We start from the raw sequence: 21,378 nt of genomic DNA, 5'->3' as shown, positions 1-21,378 counted from the left end.
ACCCCCAAATCTAGCCTGGTTGAGTTGTGGACGCATTGTTAATAGAAATTAAATCTGCTAGTTACAAAAACGGATTAAAAATTTAATTTATGGCGGCTTAAATGCGGCGTTGCCATGGTTGATAGAGGTATTTGACAGGATAAAAATCGTTACATACCTCTTTCTGTGTGTTTCTGGTCGTTATTGGGAACCCGATTTGTTTGTCTGGTCTGGAGGGAATTTAAATAACTTTTTACGCTATTTTTATTGATGTTAAGTTTATCCCTGTTAAAATTTTACCCTTTGGAGAATTTCTGCCGACTTCGTGAGCCGGTACCGCCCAGATAAACCCTTTGCGCTACAGCAGACTTTCATTTCCCACGATAAATATTCTAACTAAAATATTTTTCGGGGTCTGCCAAATGTTTAAAACATTGCCAAAACCACGCAGGCTCTTGGACTACAGTGATTTGCGTGGCACGGCACAATTAATTGTCAAGCAAAATTTTGAATTTTTTATTGCGGGAACACGGTGCAAGAATGCTTTTTACGAAAAAAAGGTGGAGCCACAGTGTGGCTACATTCTACAATTAGTCGGACAAAATCTGACGTCATGTGCCCTACGGGCCTACGTCAATTAGTAATGGGCGGGGCGGGCTATTGTAGCAGACATCATTTTGACTAAAATGCTGCGTTGCCGCGATGGCAACAAATGTCAAAAAAGATGTCGAACAGCCCTATTGAAATGAAATCATCATCACTATTCACTGGCAGTAGTATGGAGAGGTGGTTCCCAATGACCAATGGTCAGTTGAAAACTGTCTTAAATGACAAATTTCGTTGCATATTGTTAAGTCGGACTTATTCACAATTCACACTTTTCTTCACAGACTTTTTGGTCTTAAAACGGGATTTTTCTGTCACAGTTAAATATCCTTGCAAGTTATTTACGTCTAGTTTGCTCAAGTCATATTTTCCTATTTTTACACATAAAGTTCAATGATTGAATTTTAAAAATAACCATGTTTGCCATCCATAACGAATATATTTCAATAAAAAATATTCGACAAGAAAGAATTAATTTTAAACTTAACATGTTATTTTAAACTTAACACGTTAAGTAAATGACAAGCACGTTAAGTATTGAAAGTGGAATTTAAACCTAAGGTAAAAAAGTTGTAGTCGCCATCGCAAGATGTCACCAGTCATTAGTGAAAAAGTTGTAGTCGCCACCGCAAGATGTCACCAGTCGTTAAACAATTATTTTAACAGTTTTTCATTAATTACGGGAGAACTAATTAAGTAAATAAAATTATTTTTGTTCTGGTCGCACCGCATATTTTTTTTGTAATTTTTAAGACCAAAAAGTTCGAAATCTGTCGTGAAACACCCGAGTTATGGAGCGGGACATACATACATACATACATACATACATACAAAGTGACATGGCTTTTTTTTTCTGCGTATGCGATTATTCTATGCTTTTCTATCTATAGATGTTATACCAATGAAAAAGTAGTAGACATGCCAAAAAATCGTGCGCAGTTTACGCCGATGCGCACCACAGCGGCAGATAGCATAACTAAACTTTTTATTACGCTTGACACTTAGCGTACTTCAAGATCCTTTGTTCGACAAGCAGTCGGTTCTCCTCTCCTCTCCTCTCTTGTGTGTTTGAGCTTGTCACTTGTCAGCAGATCTGTCAAAAAACACAAGAAAAGACTAAACAGCATCCCAGGCTTGGACTTTCTTTAATTTTAATGGGTAAACTAAGCTGAATTGTACATTTCAAATTACTCTATAAAAAGCAGAATGTTCTAAACAATGATAATCCTGAACATTTCTAAGATTAGATAAGTAATTCTATGCTTAAATAATAAAAAACCCGCTTTCTACTATCCCCACAACGTTAAAAGGACCCGTTGGCGCACGATCCTAATTTAGCGGTTGTGCAACTCAGCATCCCGAACTTGTCTATAAAAAAAAAACAAAAAAAATCAGTTCATTGCTCAATGACTCCATTACATTTGTTTATTGGCTTCTAGACTCTGGAGAGCACTTGGAATGCAAAGGCAACTTCATTATATTTCAACTAAGAATAGCAGTACAAGAATCCTCGAGAATTTTGATCACTTTATCTAAATCGTTTTCAGTGAGCAGCCGGTTGGCCGCCAATCGCAGACTGGGTTGCGGTAAGAAGCGTTCTGACTGATCCAAGTATGAGGCTACAATAACAGCTAAACCCCTTTTCATTGACTAATGAAGAGAAAAATAAGCAAATGTTAACAAATCATCCTTGCTGATAAAAAAAAAATATACATATATAGCTTTTGTACTTCATTTGCTATTTGTCGAAGTAATTGACCATCATGATTATTACACCCCGTTGACTTTGCAAGGCGTAAATGCTTGACTGGGGCATCTCTATGACCACCAAGGCGTAGTTGATGGAGTGAAGACAATGCACTGTGTAATTGACGACACACGTTGTTTAAGTCCAGAAACATGTCTGGATTTTTCTCCATGCTATCTATAGCAGTAATTGCTGCCGCTGCAAGCATGGGAGGTAGAGAGGCAGAAAAGCAATAGCCTGGGGAGTAAAATGAATCAATCAGCACTGCTAAGATAATCGTTTTACATAATGATGGCAGGTTACCTAGTCCAGAAAGGCGCTGATGATCAACCACATAGGATGTTCCCACACAGAACCCACCGACTGACGGAATGGCATATTCAAGGCTTCCCATGATTAAATCAATGTGATCCGTCTGTTGAAAGGTTTTTATTGTTAAATAACGATTGTTTAATTAACGCAACTTTTTTTATTTATACTTACTGGGATACCATAGTATTCCGTAATTCCTTTACCGTGGCGTCCCAAAGTGCCGAATGATATGCTCTCATCAACGAATAAACGAACCTTGTATTTTGATTTCAACTCGACAATCTCTGGCAGGGGACAAATATCTCCACTGTTCATGTAAACTCCCTCTATTACTAAAAATTTCCTGACATTTTTCCCGTTTTTAGGATTCTGATAAGACATTCAAAAGGTGATTAAACTGTTAATATTCCAAAGAAAAGTCTCACTACCTTAAGTTCTTTTGATCGCTGAGCCTCCAATAGCCGCTCTAAATCTTTCATGTCGTTGTGCTTGAAAAATCGAACATCGCTGCGGGAAGCTTCAAGTCCTTTTTGCACAGCGAAATTGACTCCTTCGTCACTGTGTTTCACAAATCAAATATATATTTAATGTTACATACTTTTTTGTATAGTTTTTATAATAAAATTTCACTAACGCAAATATGACGTCGCCTCGCTTCGCGTACGCAGGAATAGCACTTGCAATTGTTGAAAACCCGTAAGAGTATATGAGCGCCTCCTCGAGTTCCATAAATTGAGCCAGCCGTGTTTCCAGATTCAAGTGTACATCTAATGTGAACAAAGTTAGTAATTTATTTTTGCTGTTCACCAATGAAATACTTGCCAACAGTTCCATAAAAGCCTCTAGGACCACAGGATCCCACTCTAAGGAAAAACAAAATATAAATAATTAAATATGCTTCAAGTCCCTTTCTTGATAATAATTAATTTTAGATAAAATATTCTTACCCATATTTTTTTATACACTCTACTGCACTGTCTTCCATAGTTTTATCTTCAACCAGTCCAAGGTAGTTATGTGTAGCAAGGTTAAGGCAATCCCTGCCATTTACACAAACATATTTTCCAACCTGGAAAAATGTTTATAGGTAATATTTTCATAATACTGGAGTTTATTTTACAAAAGCCATACTTTCCCTTCCACAACAAAGGGATCAAGAGCAGGATGGTCTTCAGGTGTATCTGGAACAAGAGGTTCAGGTTGCCATTCTGATATAAGCTCTTCTTGTTCCTGTGATGAATTTCAAATTCTATATTCCATTTGAAATGTAAAAAATAAGTAAAGTAGTTAACCTTCTCAGTTAATTTGGGTTTACGAATCTTTGGTTTCCTGAGGAGAAGCCAAGCAACCCAAACCATTAGAAGCCCTTCTATTATTAAGTGATACAAAGGAGCCTGTTTAAAAATATAAATGAGTAAACATTCACTGAACGACTTTTTAACTTTTTAATACTCCAATTATAAACAATTAGAACACTTACTTGTAACAAGGCAAGATACATTTCGTATAGATCCCATTGGACGACCATGCTTGAAACCTCTGAAATGTCAGAAATGTTAGAGACTAATGACTAATGAGAAGTTTAAGCCCCCTAAAATGTATGAGACCACTATTAGTATTAGCACACGTTGATGAGTCACTCGTTTACGACGAGGGAGTGGCCATTTGAACAATCAAAAGGCAAGGTACCAAGCTTATCACTTACTACGGTTTATTACCTAACTCGGGATCGTTACCCCTCTGTTTACGTAGCAACGCCACTAGCCGGTGTCAGAAATATTTTAGGCCTTTTCGTCTTCTGCTTGTTGAATAGTTCCATCTAGTGAAATAAATTTCAATTATACAAGATAAAAAATACAATTTTGTGCCAGGGTTAGGATTTTTTTTTTTTTTTTTTTTTGTGAAACAGTCTATTTTATGTATCATACAGAAAACAAGATTATTAGATTAGATTACAATCACGGATTTAAACGACCGAAATTGTTGGTGAGGAATAATAGCGAATTCTTGTCAGACAAATTCATTTATCTTCGATTCTAGAAAGAAACATTTTTTTCCAAATTCCGATGGTTTCGTCAGCTGTTTCCGTTTGAAGAATTGCATCAATTAACTGAAATCGGGAATCAAAGTCAGCCGCGTTAGAAAACGGAAAATATTGCAAGTGATTTTTTAATTTCGCAAGGAACGCGAAGCCGCTGTCCAACGACGTCCATAGGGCAATGAAATTGTTTGGAGAACTGATCCAATCCTGACTGGCAATAAGATTGCTGATACCTTCTAATTGTTCAAGCAACAGAAAACGATCAAGGGATTCCAAAAGACTTAACGCCAACCGGTCAGAATTCACCAAACGCTCAATGCTTCGTATAATACTGCATTGGCAGCCACACCCGTAAATAAGATGCAGTATAACCTAAACAAAATTTGAAGTAATATTAGGTAAAAAAAGAATAATGTAAGTAGTATTTGATAGAAATTACCTTGAGCACTGGTGCTTGTATGTCAACAAGTGGTACAACGTTAGTTTGAGATTCCTGGAATCCTCCACGGAACATAGCTTCGAAAAAACTAGCACCTTGTAAGCGACTCTTGATTCCACCAATCTGTTGGCAGGATATTAGAAAGAAAACATCCTCTTTTGCATCGGCTACTTGACAAGGCTCATGGCTAAAAAGATCGCCGAGGACAGTGCGAGGACTGAGAAAATCGTCCATTTTAAGAAATGAACCGAGGGAAGAAAGGGAAGCGGCTGCATAAGCTCTAGAATCAGGTGAGCGCAACTGCTTGCCAATGGTATCAAGGATTTGGAGATCGTTCACATATCGTCGCAACAGACACCTAGATTTCACAATCAAAGGAGCGGCCATGGCCACAACTCCAGATGATTCTAGATCGTCCGCACGCTTGATTAAAATATGCTCGATTTCACCGCGACCAAACTGTGCAACAATAGCTGCCATTTGATCAAGGATCTGCTCAGCCACTCTGCGAAGACTCGAATGTAGTGGGCAGCAATGGACTGTAGTAAGTCGTCGGTTCAATCCTGTTTCCAATTGAGCAAATATTAATTTAAAATAAGGGCAGTGTTTCATGTTTGTGAGAAATATGTACCTAGATAGATTTCTAGCGGGAAATGGGACCGCAAAAGAAGATCCACAAATAAGCTGTGGCAGCTATAATAATTATAAAATTACTCATTTGAAAATGTACATGTTATAAAAGTATAATTCAATAATTGTATATTACCTGGCTAGACGGAAAAGGATTTGACAGGCTCGAAACGTAGGTCTTGGAGTTTCTACTAAATAATCAATGATTGCTTTGACGGTCTTCCGATTGGTCAATTGTTTTGGTGTTTTTTTCAGCCAGCTGAGTTTGAGTAAAAGATATAAGGCCACTTCTTGTTGGTGTAAATTATGCGACTGCCGGCCCACGAAATCTGGCCAATTTTCGTAAAAATCTTTGTTGTCTGCTAGTCCTAATTTTAGCCACAACATCTTAAGATCTTTATCGCAGCAATATCTCCGATCAGTCGACTCGCTTTGGCAAAGTTTGGCTCGCTTCTTGCACGGCAACAATGTGGGACTAGAGGGAAGAGCACCAACATCGCTCTCGGAATCAATTTCGAAGTCTACATTGGCCGGAGAATAACAAATTGCTTGATCTTCCAATTCTTCTTCGTCTGACTGTTCAAAATCTGACGAAGAAGGCAGTGTCGGAGGACGAAGTGGACTCATAAAATCAGAAGGAGGTGAACCAACTGGACTGATGGAGTTGTCTGAGACGGGACTCGCTGGATAACCAGAGCTGAAAGCTGGAGAGGCATTACCCGATGAATAATCGGAGCCACCATCGCAGTCTGACCCGGAATCTGACCACGTTGAGAGAGAATGAGTCGGGGATGAAGAAATGCTTTGGGATCTAGGACTGGAAGATGGGCTTATGGTTTCATTGTCAATCGGTCTATCAGGATTCCACCCAAAAATGTTGAGCGCAGCCGGATTTTCCTGATTTGACTCTCTGAACCGAAAAAACTGGTCATACTCCATTTCGACCGCTTGATAACTGGGACTAGTGGTGCGATACTGCTTTCTTGATCGGCATCGCATTTTGCATCCGGGATGACCAGGACTCTGGCGAGAGACTGCAGACTCTTCAAAAGTGACTTCTAAGGGCGAAGGATTTATTTCATCTTCTATTGATTGTGAGCGATTTCGGGATAATGTATGTTCAACTTTGCCGGATCGACACATATCAGTATATCTGAAAATACATGTACAGAATATTAGTCAACAATAAAAAACTGGAAATCAAATAGAAATTAACCACCTAATAATTCTTAAAGTGAGAATATCCACCAATCCTTCCTCAACCAGTTCTGCCAGAGCACTCGTATCGTATTTAAAGGCCAGTAAAGTACTAAAGATGTTGTTGTGCTGGGATCGAAACCGCTGAGAATGCAAAGGTGATGATACTTCTGCCCCTGCGTAAAATGGATCAGATTCACGAATCAATCCAAGAAGGATCTTGATACCACCGACTTCAGAAAATATGTGTGGATCTTCTCGGCATAGTAATAAAAGACTGCTGAGATAAACCGTCGTTCCTGTGTTTCAATTAGAGGCAAGTAAATTTTTATTTTCAAGGGAATAGTTCATTTTGTTCTTGTACTTACCACATTTCCCCAATTCTTTTTCTTCTTTTACAATCGGAATAAGAGCTTCAAAAGCATCTTTTGATGCTAATTTTGGCCGCACATTTTTATCTTGAACCAACTGATATAAAAGCTGAGGTGCCTTGGTTGCAATAACGTCTGAAGTGCTGAGTCTTAATTCTACGAATCTGTACGACAAAATGTTAAATATTTTCATTTAAAACCAAAACCACTTTTATTTTTTTTAAGATTTATACTTGGCAATTAGTTTTCCTCCATTTTCAGATCCAGTCCAGTAGTGAGCAGCAGTTTCGGAGAAGCGCTTCATGTAGCTATATACGTGCGAGAGAGTAGAAAACAGTTTCTTTTGAATATTCAAGCTTTCTGTTTTCATTAACAAATTTGAAAGCTTCGGATAGATGTAATTTTTTCCAAGAATTTCAACGTTTTCTTTGGAATCAGAAAGGTTATGAATCGCTCGAATTGCCATGCTCAAAATTTCTTCGTCAACCGAACGATCCATTATTTGTCCTACAGTATGATAAACTGAGAACTCTATCACCAATATAGCAGCAATATATTTCTCATGAGCAAGCGTGCCGATGACTCGACAACCCCTACTAAGAATGGCAGTATCGTCTTCAAACGAATGTAAAACTCGAACAAGAACGGGCAGGCCTCCTTCCTTGCGGAACTATTAACGAAAAAAGATTTTTTTAATTATTAAAATTCAAATAAACCTTTAAAGTTGTGCAATCGTAACAATAAAATATTTTGAACTTGAACTTACGATGATTCTAGGTTCTTGTTCCAAAACACAATGACCTAAAATACTGAGACTGACATCAACAATCTTCCTGTTGGACTTTTCCAACTGTGTAACAATGTGTTTTAAACCTCCAGCTTGAATAAAAATGGTCAAAAACTGAGGTTTGGGGATAAACTCAGTTCTGAGTTCTGTCAATGCCCGATAGCAGACTGATGAATGACTAGAGCTCAGTTTAGTGAAAAGGTATTGAATCCTTTTATGAATAGAATCTGGTATTTTTAAAGGATCCATTTCATACAACAATGCAAATACAACCGACTAGAAAAGAAAAAAATATTTTGAAAAAAATATTGGAATTTGTAAAAATTTGAGCCATACCAAAATTTCAAAACCACATTTATCATAGATATTTAATGGGAGAAGAAGAGATGTGGCCTATGGATTTCTTAATTAATATTTCAAACCAACTGTCAATTATTTATAAAACAAAAAACAAAGAAATCATGGTCAGCTGTTTCGGCCAAGTTGGTGTGTCCGTGTATGTACACATTTACAAGGATGGGCGTCGTCAAGTCGATTAATAGGAATAAAAATTTCTCCACGAAAGCAAAAAAAAACGTTGAATTAAAAAAATAAATAAGAAAAGAATAAAAAAAATTTAAAATCTACAGTTTCAACGTCAGACGGTCAGAGTCAGAGAAAAGAATTAATCTTTCCGTTTTTTCCATATCACAATTATCACATATCATGCATTGCCGCAAGTGAATGTCTTGCTTTAAATGTCAAAATATCGTCTGCCTTAATATTTACTGGTATTTAGTATTTACAAATTGCAATACATTTGCGTTCACAGTCTAAATGTTGGTAATTCTAACTGTCTATAGGCTGTAGCTCTGTACTTGAAACTAATTGGCCTGTCAGAAAGAATGGATGAGATTTCAGTTTTTGAACTCTCGAGTGTTGTTCAAAATGACCTTTTATCGCTTAACGATGCCAAGACACCTGTTTCGTTAGATGAATTTGACGTACTATTACAAATTGTGTGTGATACTTTAACAGAAATTCCAAACACACATCAATCAATTAATGTAATCAAGAAGTTGGAAGGTAACATTCAAATATTATCAAACTAAGAGCAATATCTCATTTCTGATTTCATTATCTCTAATAAATGAATAAATCCTTAGAAAAATTAGGCCGACAGAAAATACAGTTGTACACAAGCCTTTCATCACTATTTATCAAAGCTGCATCTGAAAAAGTCTCAACCAACCAATTGGAAGCAAAACTGAAAACACTAAATTGTTCTGTTGAACAAATTACTAGGCTTCTTAAAATGTTCTCAACCAACCAAAGTAAAATACAAGCAATTCTCAAGCTGTATGGGCCAAGCCCTCCAAAGCTAGTTGATGTAAACTGGAGACTTGATTATCAAGTAGAGGTATTACATTTACTTTTTTTTTTACAATCGGAAGACAATTAATTAAAAATTGTTCCTTTTTGAAAGACCAACACTAGAGGACCTGTTCAAAAACTGATTTATTTCATAGACTTGATTCTGGAGGATAAAGGTCGCCGCGAACTATTGTCATTCACTGCATCTCATGCGGAATTGGAAGACTTAGTCAACACGTTAAAGGACGCTTGTCAGTCTGTAAAACGTGTCGCATTGCTGTAAAAGTCAAGCTTTATAAATAAATAGATACTATAATCGAATTTACAAAGTGTATTTTCATTAGTTAACACTAAGATTACAATCAAGGGGAAATAAACTAACGCGCGAAATACAGTGACAGTTTGTGAAGGCATTGAAGAAGGTCTCCACTCATTCATTGTACAAAACATCGCACTCCTAGACAGTCAGATGGAATGTACACACATGAAAACACCCGTGCGCACAGTTGCAGATAAAGAAAAGTAAAACAAAAAAACAAACAGAAGATGACAAAAAGTACCGCATTCTGAAATCAATTAAGCGGTCAATTGATGTTTAAGGGTGTCCGACGTACGGCATACGGGCCCAGGCCCGTGCGTTTAAGGCCCGTACGTCGTTCAAAAAAGATTTTTTTTTTTTTTAGAATTTTCCTTTCTTTTCAATAAAGCATTTTACCTTTTGTTGCATCTCACACATTTTTTCAAGTACAATAGTGGTTTCACATTTGAAAAATTCAGCAAAATTACAAATTAAAATAAACTAATAAACAGCGTTTGACATGATTTGACTAAGAGTTTAAACATGGCAACCCTGGGATTCTTTACCAAGTACCTCGCTTAGTTCAACAGCTTCAGTATACATTTCAAACCACAGGTGAGAGCAACTACATTTTATTTCATCGTTAAACATCTGCGTTATTTTATATTTTATTTGCATTAGAATATCAGTTTTACATGTGTAAAAGTCCTTAGCTTGTTATTGGTCAAGTTTTCACGAAAGATTTACTTAAATTAATTTTGTTGAAGTCAATAATGTAGACTTAATGCCAGTTTGACTGAAGTAACACGACTTGACTTCTGTGATTTCAGCAATGGCGGATGCAGCTCCAGCCCGTGGTCGTGGAGGTTTTGGTGATCGTGGACGTGGTGGACGCGGAGGACGAGGTGGTCGTGGTCGTGGACGCGGTGGTCCAGGCCGTGGCCGCGGACGTGGAAAGGAAGGAGAGAAGGAGTGGGTTCCTGTCACCAAGCTTGGCCGTTTAGTCCGTGATGGAAAGATTCGCACCCTCGAAGAGATCTACCTTTTCTCTCTCCCCATCAAGGCAAGCAAATAAACTTGTGATAAGTTAGAATCCATATTAATGGATATTATGTTAACACAGGAGTTTGAAATCATCGATTTCTTCCTTGGAACCGCTCTCAAGGATGAGGTTTTGAAGATCATGCCTGTCCAGAAGCAAACTAGAGCTGGTCAGCGTACTCGCTTTAAGGCCTTTGTTGGTAAGATCATTGATTTAACAATTTGTTCGACAAGTATTTCATGTTTATTTTTCCATAGCTATTGGTGACTACAATGGTCACATTGGTCTTGGAGTCAAGTGCTCAAAGGAAGTTGCCACTGCCATTCGTGGAGCAATCATCATGGCCAAGCTTTCTGTCGTACCCGTTCGTCGTGGCTACTGGGGTAACAAGATCGGTAAACCCCATACCGTCCCTTGCAAAGTTACCGGCAAGTGCGGCTCCGTCTTGGTGCGTTTGATCCCTGGCCCTCGCGGTACCGGTATCGTCTCAGCACCTGTCCCCAAGAAGCTGTTGCAAATGGCTGGTATTGAGGATTGCTACACCGCTGCTCGTGGTAGCACTGGCACCCTTGGCAATTTCGGTATGTTAGATATTCCATGAATGTATTGCGATCAGCCGTTAACCGTTCTGATATCTCCTTTCCAGCTAAGGCAACTTACGCCGCCATTGCCAAGACGTACGCCTACTTGACTCCCGATTTGTGGACCGAAACTGTTTTCAATAGCTCCCCGTACCAGGAACACAGCGACTACTTGATGAAGAACCATCGTCCTATTGGTACTCAACGTCAAGAAGCTAAAGCCTATTAAAATAACTTTTTATGCTTTGCAATGTCGGCACCACATCTCCGATAACCGAATACACCTTCTGTGAATTCACTACTCGTCAACATTTACTTAGCATTTAGCTAGTAAGCCATGTCTTCAGTTCTTATAAATGTCTGATCCTAACAACTGTCGTTAAATGCGTCCATGTATCTGCTGTAACTCTGAATGCCGGATTGAAGAGAGGTTGATTATTCTTCCACTGCTCAGCTGTGTGATAAACGAAAGTGAGAAGAAGAGATGTAATCGAAGGGCGTCCCTAAAGTGCGAAACGGCCTCAAAAGTTGAGACCCTGTTTTGCATTGTAATCATTGGGTCCGTACTAAACTGCGAAATCGGTGTGTGCGAAATTTCGTAGTGTAATAAACGTCTTGGTAGCAGACGACTATAGACGTCATCAACAAACAAATAGTTAGAGTTTCAATTTTTCGAGTTTCGCGCACCTTACGGGTTACGGCTGGTCTATTTGTGTGTTGACCATGAATACGGAATACCATAATTAGAAGATTGGTATAAAAAATTAATGGAACTTCTCGTTTTCATGTAACAATCAGATTCCAAATTCACATTCATAATTTTAAGGAAAGTTTTAGCCGATTAAATTTTAGCTTGATTCAGAACATGGGAGCTTTGATTTTTAGCTTGATTCATTAAGGTACTCATGCTGTAATTGCCGATTCTTTCTTTGTGCACGTAGCCTACTAGTTGATCTAATGTAATGTTATGTATAGTAATCCCTGTGCCATTATCTAATATATTATTATTTACAAATATCACCATACCATGCTGCTCTATGTCTTTCATTAGTTTAATCGTAAAATGCGCATTAAAACATACAGGGGTAGTGGCCGCAGAAATCGAATTTGATTGCCCCCTTCCTCCTTTAATGCCTCATCATAGCGGGAGACAATGAAAAATGGTGGCAATCTCCGTCAATTTGGACCTCTGTGGGGAAAAGGAAAACTTTTTGTTTCGCAAAATGTTACGCTGTATTTAGCCCTTTCAACGCACACACAAAAAAAAGAATAACGATATGGTCCGCCTCAGGACCTCAACGCCCCCTTTATCATCAGACGCTTTTCGGCTCTAACGCAAAACGGTCATGCCGTCAGATAGTTCAACTTCGTCATCTTCGGAAAGTGATTCTTCAGTCTCTCGCCGTTCTGCTGTAATTGAAAAAGCTCCAGTCACAACACCAGCCACATTAAGGAACACGAAATGCGAAAACATGACCAACTTTTGGACTGAAGCGAATTTGAGCAAAATCATTGATTACGTGCAAATAAATGGATTCCATGGAGAGTATGAGGAAGTACTGAAAATGTTCCCTATCAATGCGATTTCAGAAGTTGGCCTGCAACAAATTTTCATGAAGATGAGCACATGGGCTGAACCTGGGAAAGAGGATCCCAACGAAAGGTTATTCTTTATTTGTATCAATGTGTAAGTGACACTGTTCTAATTTTTGTGCTTGTTGGTGCAGTGTTGAGAAAAGGCGCAGCGACCTTACACGTTCTCCCATTGATGAATGGATCTCTGCTTTAAGGGAATCTGTTGAAGTCCAACAATCTGAGTTCATCCCCTCTGTGATGCTCAAGTGGATTGCCCTGTTTGAGGAGCACCCCAAACCAAGCTCCTGTGGTGGTGTGGACTACAAAGCAATTTACCTGTACCTGTCGTCACTCTCAGAGGTGACATCACACATTTCAGTTTTTTTTTACCAGAATGAAAGTTAATCTTCGTTTTCTTCTGGGCAACATTCCTCCGCAACTGAACCCGCAAAGTGCTTTGAAACTGATGGAAATGTTTGACGAACTCAGGGCCTCGACGTCTCAAGAACTGTTGCGTAAGACGGCGAAACTGGCCGAAGTCGTCCAGCCGATCCAGCGGGATGAAAAGAACCAACTACTCAGAGAGAAGGTAAAATTGATTGAGCATTCAACTTTCACTCGATTCCGTGCTGCCGTACAATCACAAATTCGGCTCTCCTTTAAATTATTAGCATTCATAACAGTTTCATTATGCGACGACTGAAAGAAATTTGTAACCATATCTCCACCCACCCCGTTTATTTCCGAAAGTGTTAATCACTGTTTCCTTCCTTTACTTTGGTTGTTGTTGATTTTTATTTCTCGTTCTATAATAGTTTTTTTTTATTTATTTATTTTTTGTTTTCTTTTTGGGCTGCAGTGACGCACAGAATGGACCGAAGAAGAGAAGCTCAGAACTCTAGTCCAATCGGGGGATCTCGATGGAATCATGAAAGTTTACTGCGATCAAACCGGCGTAAATCCTTTCAAGTTCCCTCCCAGAGTCTAACACAAGCACACGTTCGCCTTGTTGTTTTCTTTTCTTTTCCTCTCTCCTCCCGGCGTCATGTTCACAATTTCCAAAGCTTGTCTCTTCATTCACCAATACAATGCCGACATTTTCTTGGATCGCAGTTTGTACCACCTCGTCCCGGTCCTTTCAATTATGCAAATGAGGTTTTGAGTTTCTGTTTTTTTATCTTTGTAGTTGTAGTTGTAGCTGTGTGATAAAAGAAAGTGAGAAGAAGAGATGTAATCGAACGTCTTTGCGGACAGTGTTGAGCAAGTAAAACGTGTCACCATTTGCAACGGCCAAGAATAGAATAGAAGGATTCGTACTCAACCCTGTTGTTGATGATTCTATCGCTTTTCAAATGTGGTCATGTGGTAATGGACGGGTAATTTTGGTCAACTTAAAAATATTTTGTTTTAGGATTGTTTTCCGTGGGCATGTAATACCATTAATTTGGGTTCAGCAATGGCTATACTAGTGGGTGGAGGGTGACTCAGACTCAGTAAATGCCTCCGTGCTGTTTAACCCATTTGCAGCTATGCTTGTATTAATAATTCTTTGACGATTTAGAAAACAAAAAAATCATCCCGTTAATTGCAAATAGAATACTATCGTGATCAAAATTCAATTCGATAATATATCCTAGAAATGGCAGGGCTTTGGGTTCGGGAATAGCATCGACGAGCCGAACGAAGCGCGATCAACATTATTAAGAATTCAAAGAAAAAACAAACAAACAAAGAAATGGCTGAATGAAAATACAGTATTTATTTTTGTTATTTTTCATGTCCTGGTAAAATATTTCAACAACATTTAGAATGAAAAAAACGTCAGTTTTCTTTCTGTTTTTGTGACATCATTTCAGTTGTCGATTTTCATTTCTTGTTCTGGGGTTTGGGCTTAAATCAGTTCAGAGAACATTCGGTGCAGTTGCTGGCTTATTATTGGCGCTGCATCGGTTTCCTTCGTCAACGTTTTCCTTTCTCTGACAGTCAACGCCGAGCGGGAAGCACGTCGCTGATTTCACAATTCCTTTCATGGAGACGGGCATCGCTATTTTGGTGGCCAAGAGGACCGGCATCATTTCGCCAACTGCATTTCTAGCTAAACATATACAGTAACCCGAAAGGTCATAATAACTGTGTGCAACGTTGCCAACCAAAAGTAAATGTCAGAGTATATGTTTGATGTTTATACAATTCGATGTTGTTTTTCGGTTGGGCCACACAGAGCCGTTCGATACGGCGTCTTGGCTTCTCGTCGGCGTCGTTGCCATTCAAGTAGCCTGGTATCGTAGCCTGGCCATCTTCCTCTTCGAGTGGCTCTCTCCGTCCGGATACAACATGCAGGTGAGTGTCTAGTTCTGGATAAAGTTACGTGTATTATATACCGCTATACGTTGTATAGTCAAGTTATATAGTTGACTCTCTTACCCTTTGGAAAGTATTGACATTTCTTGTGATGCTGATGCTATACATCTATACACAGTTATCCGCTCCGACCAATCAGCGTTTCTCGCTTTTCCGGACCTACTGGCTCGTCTGGGCCATTCTTTTCCAGGCATCTGTCAACATCGACTGTCCAAAGGGGTTCACATCGAGGTTGAAAACAGACCTGGTGACTCAGACTCAGACCTGAAAGCTGATTTGCATGCGCCCCATGTACACTATATACAGTGTGCTTCAGACTTTGCAAATATTGGATTATTTTGGGCGCAGATTCATTTCCAACGTCTGGGCCACATTCGCCGTCGTGTTTCTGGCCATTTACACTGCCAATCTGGTGGCCTTTATGATCACTCGCGAAGAGTTCTACGACCTGAGTGGCGTCGAAGACCCGCGGGTAGTATTAGTATTTTTGAATTTAGGAATGGAAATTCAGAGAGATATTTTTTTCTGCATCGGCTCCCCTATTGTGTGTGTTTGTGTCCGCGCCGACAGCTGATGAGCCCCAAGAGTCACGAGCCGCCGTTCCGCTTTGGCACCGTGTCCATTGTCCAACACTCACACGGAGGCGAACATTCTCCGGCACTACAAGGAGATGCACTACCACATGCGCAACTACAATCTCAACGAAATCAAAGCCGGAATCTAAGCTGTCAAACGAGGGTAAATATACTGGAAGTGGAAATGGGAATGATAAGCATCGGGCGATCGCCGAGGAAAGAAACGCAATGGAATGTCCAGCGACGATGCGGTTATGTTATTTTTTCTAAATATTTTTTGGTGTTGCATAATTGTTATATACGTCGCTTAAGTAATTGTATGGTCATTCGTGTAGAGTATGCACCAATTCTAATGAGTTACTTTTTTATAAATATGAAACAGCCAACCATTGGACGAAATTCCTGAAATGGAAACAGTCCTGTAGGGTGATGGTCTGCGCATCGATCCGTTATTAGGAGCGAACTTCGACTGTTGATCTTACACTTATTCAGTCAACAAGTTTTCCAGGAAATTGATTTTATGGAAATCATCTAAATCCAATTGCAAAACCTGGCAACGGCCTCCACGCCAAAGGAAATTTATTTTCACAAGTGGACGCAACGTATAACGCATAATCAGCAATCCTGTAGGTCCGTGCTGTTTTTCCGCTGCGAGGGTCATTAAAACGTGATGTAACGATGATTGATTGAAACTGATAATAATCAAGAAAAATATTGATGGTGATGGCGGTGCCGATAAACGATGAGGATATCGTTTGGAAATCATAATTATATCTAGTAAAAAATGTAAATGATCTGTTCAATACAAAGTTGATGAGATGATTGTTGCTGCGATTTGAGAGCTGTTATATATAAAATGGTCAAGCTTAAAATTGTGACGCATGAGACTAGACGAACAACTCGGTTGTGACGGTCGAATCTTAAAATTCTGCTGTCTGCACACTAATCAGCATATGACAGCTCGGAAGCAGGTTGGCTCTGGATTTGTCTCCTTGAGATTAATACGTTAGACAAGAAACATCCGACTCGGAGCGGTTTTGGCTGTCGTCTTTCTGCCATGGCTGAAAGAATAATTGAATAACAACGGCGGAAGGCGCTAACAGGGTCCAAAGTTTCGAATTAATTTACTTTGATTTATTCTTCAGGGATATTTTACGAACATATATTATGCATCGTGATGACCGATGGGTGGGTTTCTGGCAGATGCATTTTTCACGTGAGAAATTAAAACATTTGTTTTTTACATTAGGTTTATTTTTATGAATTCTTTGTGCGCACTCATCTCCATTGCAATGGATTCTTCCGCGTGACAGCATTGCCTGTTTTAGGTTGAAAAAGAAAGGTTTTTCACTTGGCCTGAAGCAGATTTGTGGGAGAATCCTGCCCTCATTAATATCTACCTTCTTTTCCTTGTTATGCAATGCCTCAGCACGATTTTTTCAAGATAAAGTTAGGAAAAAAAAGATAAATAAAATTTAAAACAAGCAAAGGAAAAGAGAATCAAAGAGATGCTCACAATGTCTAAATAACAACGAATGCCAGAACGGAAGGACGGAAAAGACATTTTACTCTACAAATTACATAACATTCTGTCCTGCTAACGGGTCGGTTTGATGGCATCGTTTCTGTTGGCTTAATTCTTGTCACATCTTTATTGTCGGGATCGAATTCAAGTGTGGGAGGATAGACGCGGCCACTACACTCGCGTTTCTATGAAGTCGGGAAGTCCTCTGATTAAATATACTGGGACTATCACTATATTGGTCTAAAAACTGAGCGTTTCAATTCAGAGTGAATGGGAGTATGCTGGGAGTATGTATATATGGAGTACACTTTCTTTTTGTTAGTCACATTGACAGTCCAGGCTAAAATCTGCTTCTTTATAACATAACAAGGAAGATCAATAATAAAACATCAGAAACGGGGTTAAATGATAACGTAAAAAAAGTAGAAGATACTGCGGGACATACAAGGAATATCACCGCGTGCATTGAGTTAATTAAACTCTTTGGCCTTGAGAGCCGCCTTCGTAATTTCTAAGCCTATATCATAAATAAAGCCGGAATAATAACACCGTGATAACACGACAAAGTAGATTATAGTAGTTTTCTTAACATTTTAATCGAGAAAATCTGACAATGTACCAAATTACCCTCAAATATTCGCCACGTAGAGTGACTGTTACAGTGAGCCAGCTAACAGTAGATTTTTTTCTGTCTAAACAACTTTTAATGGAAATTCTGTTGACGAGATCGTCACCAGAATAGGCCTACATAGTATTGAAACGTATAACTTTAGAATCTTTAAATTACTCTCGGCCGTCGTTCCGATAATAGATTCGTACCGATTGACTGGAATCAGAATGTAAACCTCTTGTAGACGAACTGATGAATGCCAATGCAACCGATTAGAAACCAAAAGTGCTGATCTATGCATGATTTAAAAATCCCGATGCCCTGATTAAGTTCAAAATCACGTACTGTCGTATTCCGAAACTGATATAAATACAGAATCCAGCGCCGTACCGGACACAAATCATTCGGTGTTTGCTAGACCCCCTGACTCCAGCACGGACACTTCCATCTCTATAATTTTAAAATAGAAAACCAGCACTCACTAAATTTATTTCGAACTGACGATACGTAATTTTCCCTTCAGTTCATATTCTCAATTGTGGGTCTTTGGACTTGGTCGTGAAACCTAATTCACCTAAGTGATTGTGTCTTTTCCGGGAAAAATCTCTTATTCGCCGAGAGCTGATTTTCATCTCCATAAACCATTGCGATATTAGGGAAATGAAAAGAGCTGTTGAACACTCCAATAATGGAGACTCCGGAGACTCCACTTTGAGACCATCGAAGAAAACAAAATAAATCAATAATTTGAAATCGATGGGAACTTGTTATGAATGGAAGCGTAAGGCAAGATCAAAAGTCAAGGGAGCTTGCACCGTTGAATTACTAAGACGGAGGTTCCCCATTCTCAAGTGGTTACCAAGCTACAATTGGGATTTTGCTGTCTATGATAGGCTATCATTGCCGGAATCACCGTCGGTCTCACCACCATTCCGCAGGGAATTGCCTATGCTGCTGTCGCCGGACTGCCGTTACAGGTTAAACAAAATCTATAATTAATAATCTAATATTCATAGAAAAATGAATTTTATAATTATATAAGACATTTTTCTTTATTCGTACACTCTCAGTTTTCAGGGGATATTCTAACCCTCTACGACGGATATTCCAGCTTCGAATACCCTAGCTTAGAATAGGTCTAGAATAGGTTAGGTAGGGGGGACATTTTCCACCTTTTCTATCTCCTCGGAGAGAGAGAGAGACCCCTTACACAAGGGAACAAAAAACAAAAAAATGTGTATTAATTTTGTTTTTTGTTTTCTTTTTTTGAAAATAGTAGACTTGTGTGTACAGAACCGGTTTCGAGATAGCGGCTGTCTAATAACTGTAGTTGAATTTACAGCGGCACAAGTAAATTGGCCCCTTGAAAAATAAAAAATAGATAAAAAGGGGAAATAAAAATAAAACGATCCGATGACACACTCTGGTTTCAGCGAAACGTTCTAACATGAATTCATAAATTGTCGATGAGAACTCTTTCTTGTACCTCAATCGTGAAAAATGTATGAAAAATTGTCAATATGCGACCATTTCAGCGAGGAAGAAGAATGAAAAGGCGGAGGGGGTGGGGAGATAGTTTGGGTCAAAATTTGCATTGAATCTGTCGCAACCTGCGGATTCTTTAGCTCCGGATCGTTCCTCATCGTCGGCTAGTCCATATGCGAGCACCAGCGTCTATGAAGATATCTATAACAAGCCGGCGATGGTTTATTTTTTCTTCTTCTTCTTTTTTTATTTTCGCACGATAATTTATCTTTGATTGTCAACCGTATGTCTTGTTGCCCGGGGCCGGTGAGCTATTGGTGAACCTTCAACGTAACGCAACGATAAATCCTTGCCGCCTTGGTGAACGAAGAGTCGCGGCTTGGGCGAGCTGGGCCGAGAGAGAGAGAGAGAGGTCTGCGCGCGCGTACAGAGTTACCAACTCGCACACACAGACAAATAAAGTACGCCACAGATTCCATCCATGCGACTTGTGTCTGTGTGTATACCAATATACTATAAATATAGAGACATTTCTTCTTCCTCTCTTGATTCTCCATACTTATACCGTGTTTCAATCAAAAATCATCAGAAAAAGGAATATGAATTTCCGGATGATTTTTGATGTACGCTCGGCGGGAATTCGCGTAAATCATCCAATTTTTTTTTCAAATAAAGAAATTACTTTTTTTTTGAAAATTATTTAAATTATTTCGAGACAGAAGCGGGGGGAATTTGAAAATGAATGTGAATCTCACAAGTTGCTAATGGTATTTCGTTTCATTAACTTCTTTTATATTTTCTTTTTTCTTTATATTCTTGATAGCTCTTAAACGTAATTCCTCATGGATGACCGGAAAAGGTATCTCGTTAAGAAAATTCTTAACGTTGGGTAAGTTTGTTTTAATTTTTGTAATTATTTAGAAAATGTAATTCTTTATTTTTATGTTTTAGAAAAAGTCCAGCCGGGGATACTTGGTATTTAGTAGAGTGGAAGGGTTATAAACAAACAACCTGGGTATACGATCGTGATTGTGATGGGTGTCCCGATCGTATCAAGGAATTTTTGGATGGGTAAGTTAGCTTTAAAATAATGTAGAAATTCGTTAGTTTAATTCATAGTTTAATTTTACAGGTTTAAAGGGGAACCCGTGCCACTTAGAGTGACAAAGCCATTTTCCGCGGAGCAGGAACAGAGAGTGCAGGAAAGGAGGAGACGTGAACTGGGACTGGGAGAAAAGGGACTGGAAGATAATTACGCTGAAGTAGCAGATAGAGAGGATATAGCAGTAGTTGAAGTAGTTCAGGAAAACCCGGCAGAGGATGCAACATCACAAGACACGACTAGCAGAGGAGACAAAAGGCAAAGAGACAGGTAACTGTGATTTTTTTGTGCCTCTTTTAAATTTATGTATTGCATAATTATTTGTAATGTTCTTATTTGTAGATTCCAGAACAGACTCAGCAGTTATCAGTCTAGCGAGAAGGGCGTTTTTGAATGAAAAAGTTTTAGTGATGATTTATTATTTGAAAACCTGTGGCGTTTCACCGTTTGTATAAAAGTAGATATGTATGTTTGCTTTCAGTATGTTTTTTGTACTATGTGACTTATGCTATGGGGAATAAAAATAAATAAAAATAAATTTAAAAAAAAACTATGCTACACCGAAACTTAGATATACTATTTACATGACAATTGATAGTTGGAAAATATTTTTGCTTCTAAATTACTTAAAACATGCCTTTAAATTACAATTTACAAGCATTTATTCAAATGAAGTAGCTATTACGCTAATGAATAGTAATATAATAAATTTTGATATTTCTGTATAGGAAAAAAGTGTTTGTTAAGATGTTTATTGCCAAG

General features: G+C 38.7%; 6 protein-coding genes across 8 annotated transcripts; 4 read left to right on the top strand and 2 right to left on the bottom strand.

The window, feature by feature from the left end:
• Positions 1-1,996: 1,996 nt before the first annotated feature.
• LOC124342365 (serine palmitoyltransferase 1-like) lies at positions 1,997-4,455 on the bottom strand. 2 transcript variants are annotated; one of them, XM_046795334.1, is made up of 12 exons: positions 4,363-4,455; positions 4,125-4,235; positions 3,937-4,038; positions 3,776-3,874; positions 3,592-3,713; positions 3,467-3,507; positions 3,279-3,411; positions 3,073-3,202; positions 2,816-3,013; positions 2,636-2,747; positions 2,316-2,569; positions 1,997-2,235 (listed from the first exon to the last, which is right to left on the bottom strand). In XM_046795334.1, the coding sequence occupies exons 2-12, from the start codon at positions 4,170-4,172 to the stop codon at positions 2,068-2,070; spliced, it is 1,407 nt and encodes a 468-aa protein (XP_046651290.1). In that variant the 5' UTR covers positions 4,173-4,235; positions 4,363-4,455; the 3' UTR covers positions 1,997-2,067. The 2 variants fall into 2 exon arrangements, with proteins under 2 accessions (XP_046651290.1, XP_046651291.1); XM_046795335.1 differs by having other exon boundaries at positions 4,125-4,183; positions 4,363-4,416.
• Positions 4,456-4,538: 83 nt separating this feature from the next.
• On the bottom strand, positions 4,539-8,630 carry LOC124342364. The gene is made up of 9 exons (XM_046795333.1): positions 8,446-8,630; positions 8,089-8,385; positions 7,556-7,992; positions 7,320-7,486; positions 6,974-7,250; positions 5,891-6,907; positions 5,756-5,817; positions 5,125-5,687; positions 4,539-5,057 (listed from the first exon to the last, which is right to left on the bottom strand). The coding sequence occupies exons 2-9, from the start codon at positions 8,356-8,358 to the stop codon at positions 4,665-4,667; spliced, it is 3,186 nt and encodes a 1,061-aa protein (XP_046651289.1). The 5' UTR covers positions 8,359-8,385; positions 8,446-8,630; the 3' UTR covers positions 4,539-4,664.
• Positions 8,631-8,781: 151 nt separating this feature from the next.
• Positions 8,782-9,783, top strand: LOC124342368 (COMM domain-containing protein 3-like). 2 transcript variants are annotated; one of them, XM_046795339.1, is made up of 4 exons: positions 8,782-8,879; positions 8,952-9,174; positions 9,255-9,508; positions 9,575-9,783. In XM_046795339.1, exons 2-4 carry the CDS (start codon positions 8,994-8,996, stop codon positions 9,743-9,745), a joined length of 606 nt encoding a protein of 201 aa, XP_046651295.1. In that variant the 5' UTR covers positions 8,782-8,879; positions 8,952-8,993; the 3' UTR covers positions 9,746-9,783. The 2 variants fall into 2 exon arrangements, with proteins under 2 accessions (XP_046651295.1, XP_046651294.1); XM_046795338.1 differs by lacking the exon at positions 8,782-8,879 and having other exon boundaries at positions 8,886-9,174.
• Positions 9,784-10,294: 511 nt separating this feature from the next.
• Positions 10,295-11,681, top strand: LOC124342366 (40S ribosomal protein S2-like). Its single transcript, XM_046795336.1, has 5 exons — positions 10,295-10,375; positions 10,591-10,823; positions 10,884-11,001; positions 11,060-11,383; positions 11,449-11,681. The coding sequence occupies exons 2-5, from the start codon at positions 10,593-10,595 to the stop codon at positions 11,610-11,612; spliced, it is 837 nt and encodes a 278-aa protein (XP_046651292.1). The 5' UTR covers positions 10,295-10,375; positions 10,591-10,592; the 3' UTR covers positions 11,613-11,681.
• Positions 11,682-12,691: 1,010 nt separating this feature from the next.
• LOC124342367 lies at positions 12,692-14,065 on the top strand. Its single transcript, XM_046795337.1, has 4 exons — positions 12,692-13,046; positions 13,111-13,318; positions 13,380-13,547; positions 13,818-14,065. Exons 1-4 carry the CDS (start codon positions 12,730-12,732, stop codon positions 13,818-13,820), a joined length of 696 nt encoding a protein of 231 aa, XP_046651293.1. The 5' UTR covers positions 12,692-12,729; the 3' UTR covers positions 13,821-14,065.
• Positions 14,066-14,597: 532 nt separating this feature from the next.
• LOC124342181 lies at positions 14,598-16,900 on the top strand. The gene is made up of 5 exons (XM_046795145.1): positions 14,598-14,612; positions 15,247-15,298; positions 15,438-15,791; positions 15,890-16,145; positions 16,277-16,900. The coding sequence occupies exons 1-5, from the start codon at positions 14,598-14,600 to the stop codon at positions 16,317-16,319; spliced, it is 720 nt and encodes a 239-aa protein (XP_046651101.1). The 3' UTR covers positions 16,320-16,900.
• The last annotated feature ends 4,478 nt before the right edge of the window (positions 16,901-21,378 follow it).

This window comes from Daphnia pulicaria, chromosome 6 (assembly GCF_021234035.1).
Source record: "Daphnia pulicaria isolate SC F1-1A chromosome 6, SC_F0-13Bv2, whole genome shotgun sequence".
Taxonomy (NCBI): domain Eukaryota; kingdom Metazoa; phylum Arthropoda; class Branchiopoda; order Diplostraca; family Daphniidae; genus Daphnia; species Daphnia pulicaria.
The sequence above is the reverse complement of the archived record's forward strand: the minus strand, read 5'-3'. Positions and strand labels throughout refer to the sequence as shown.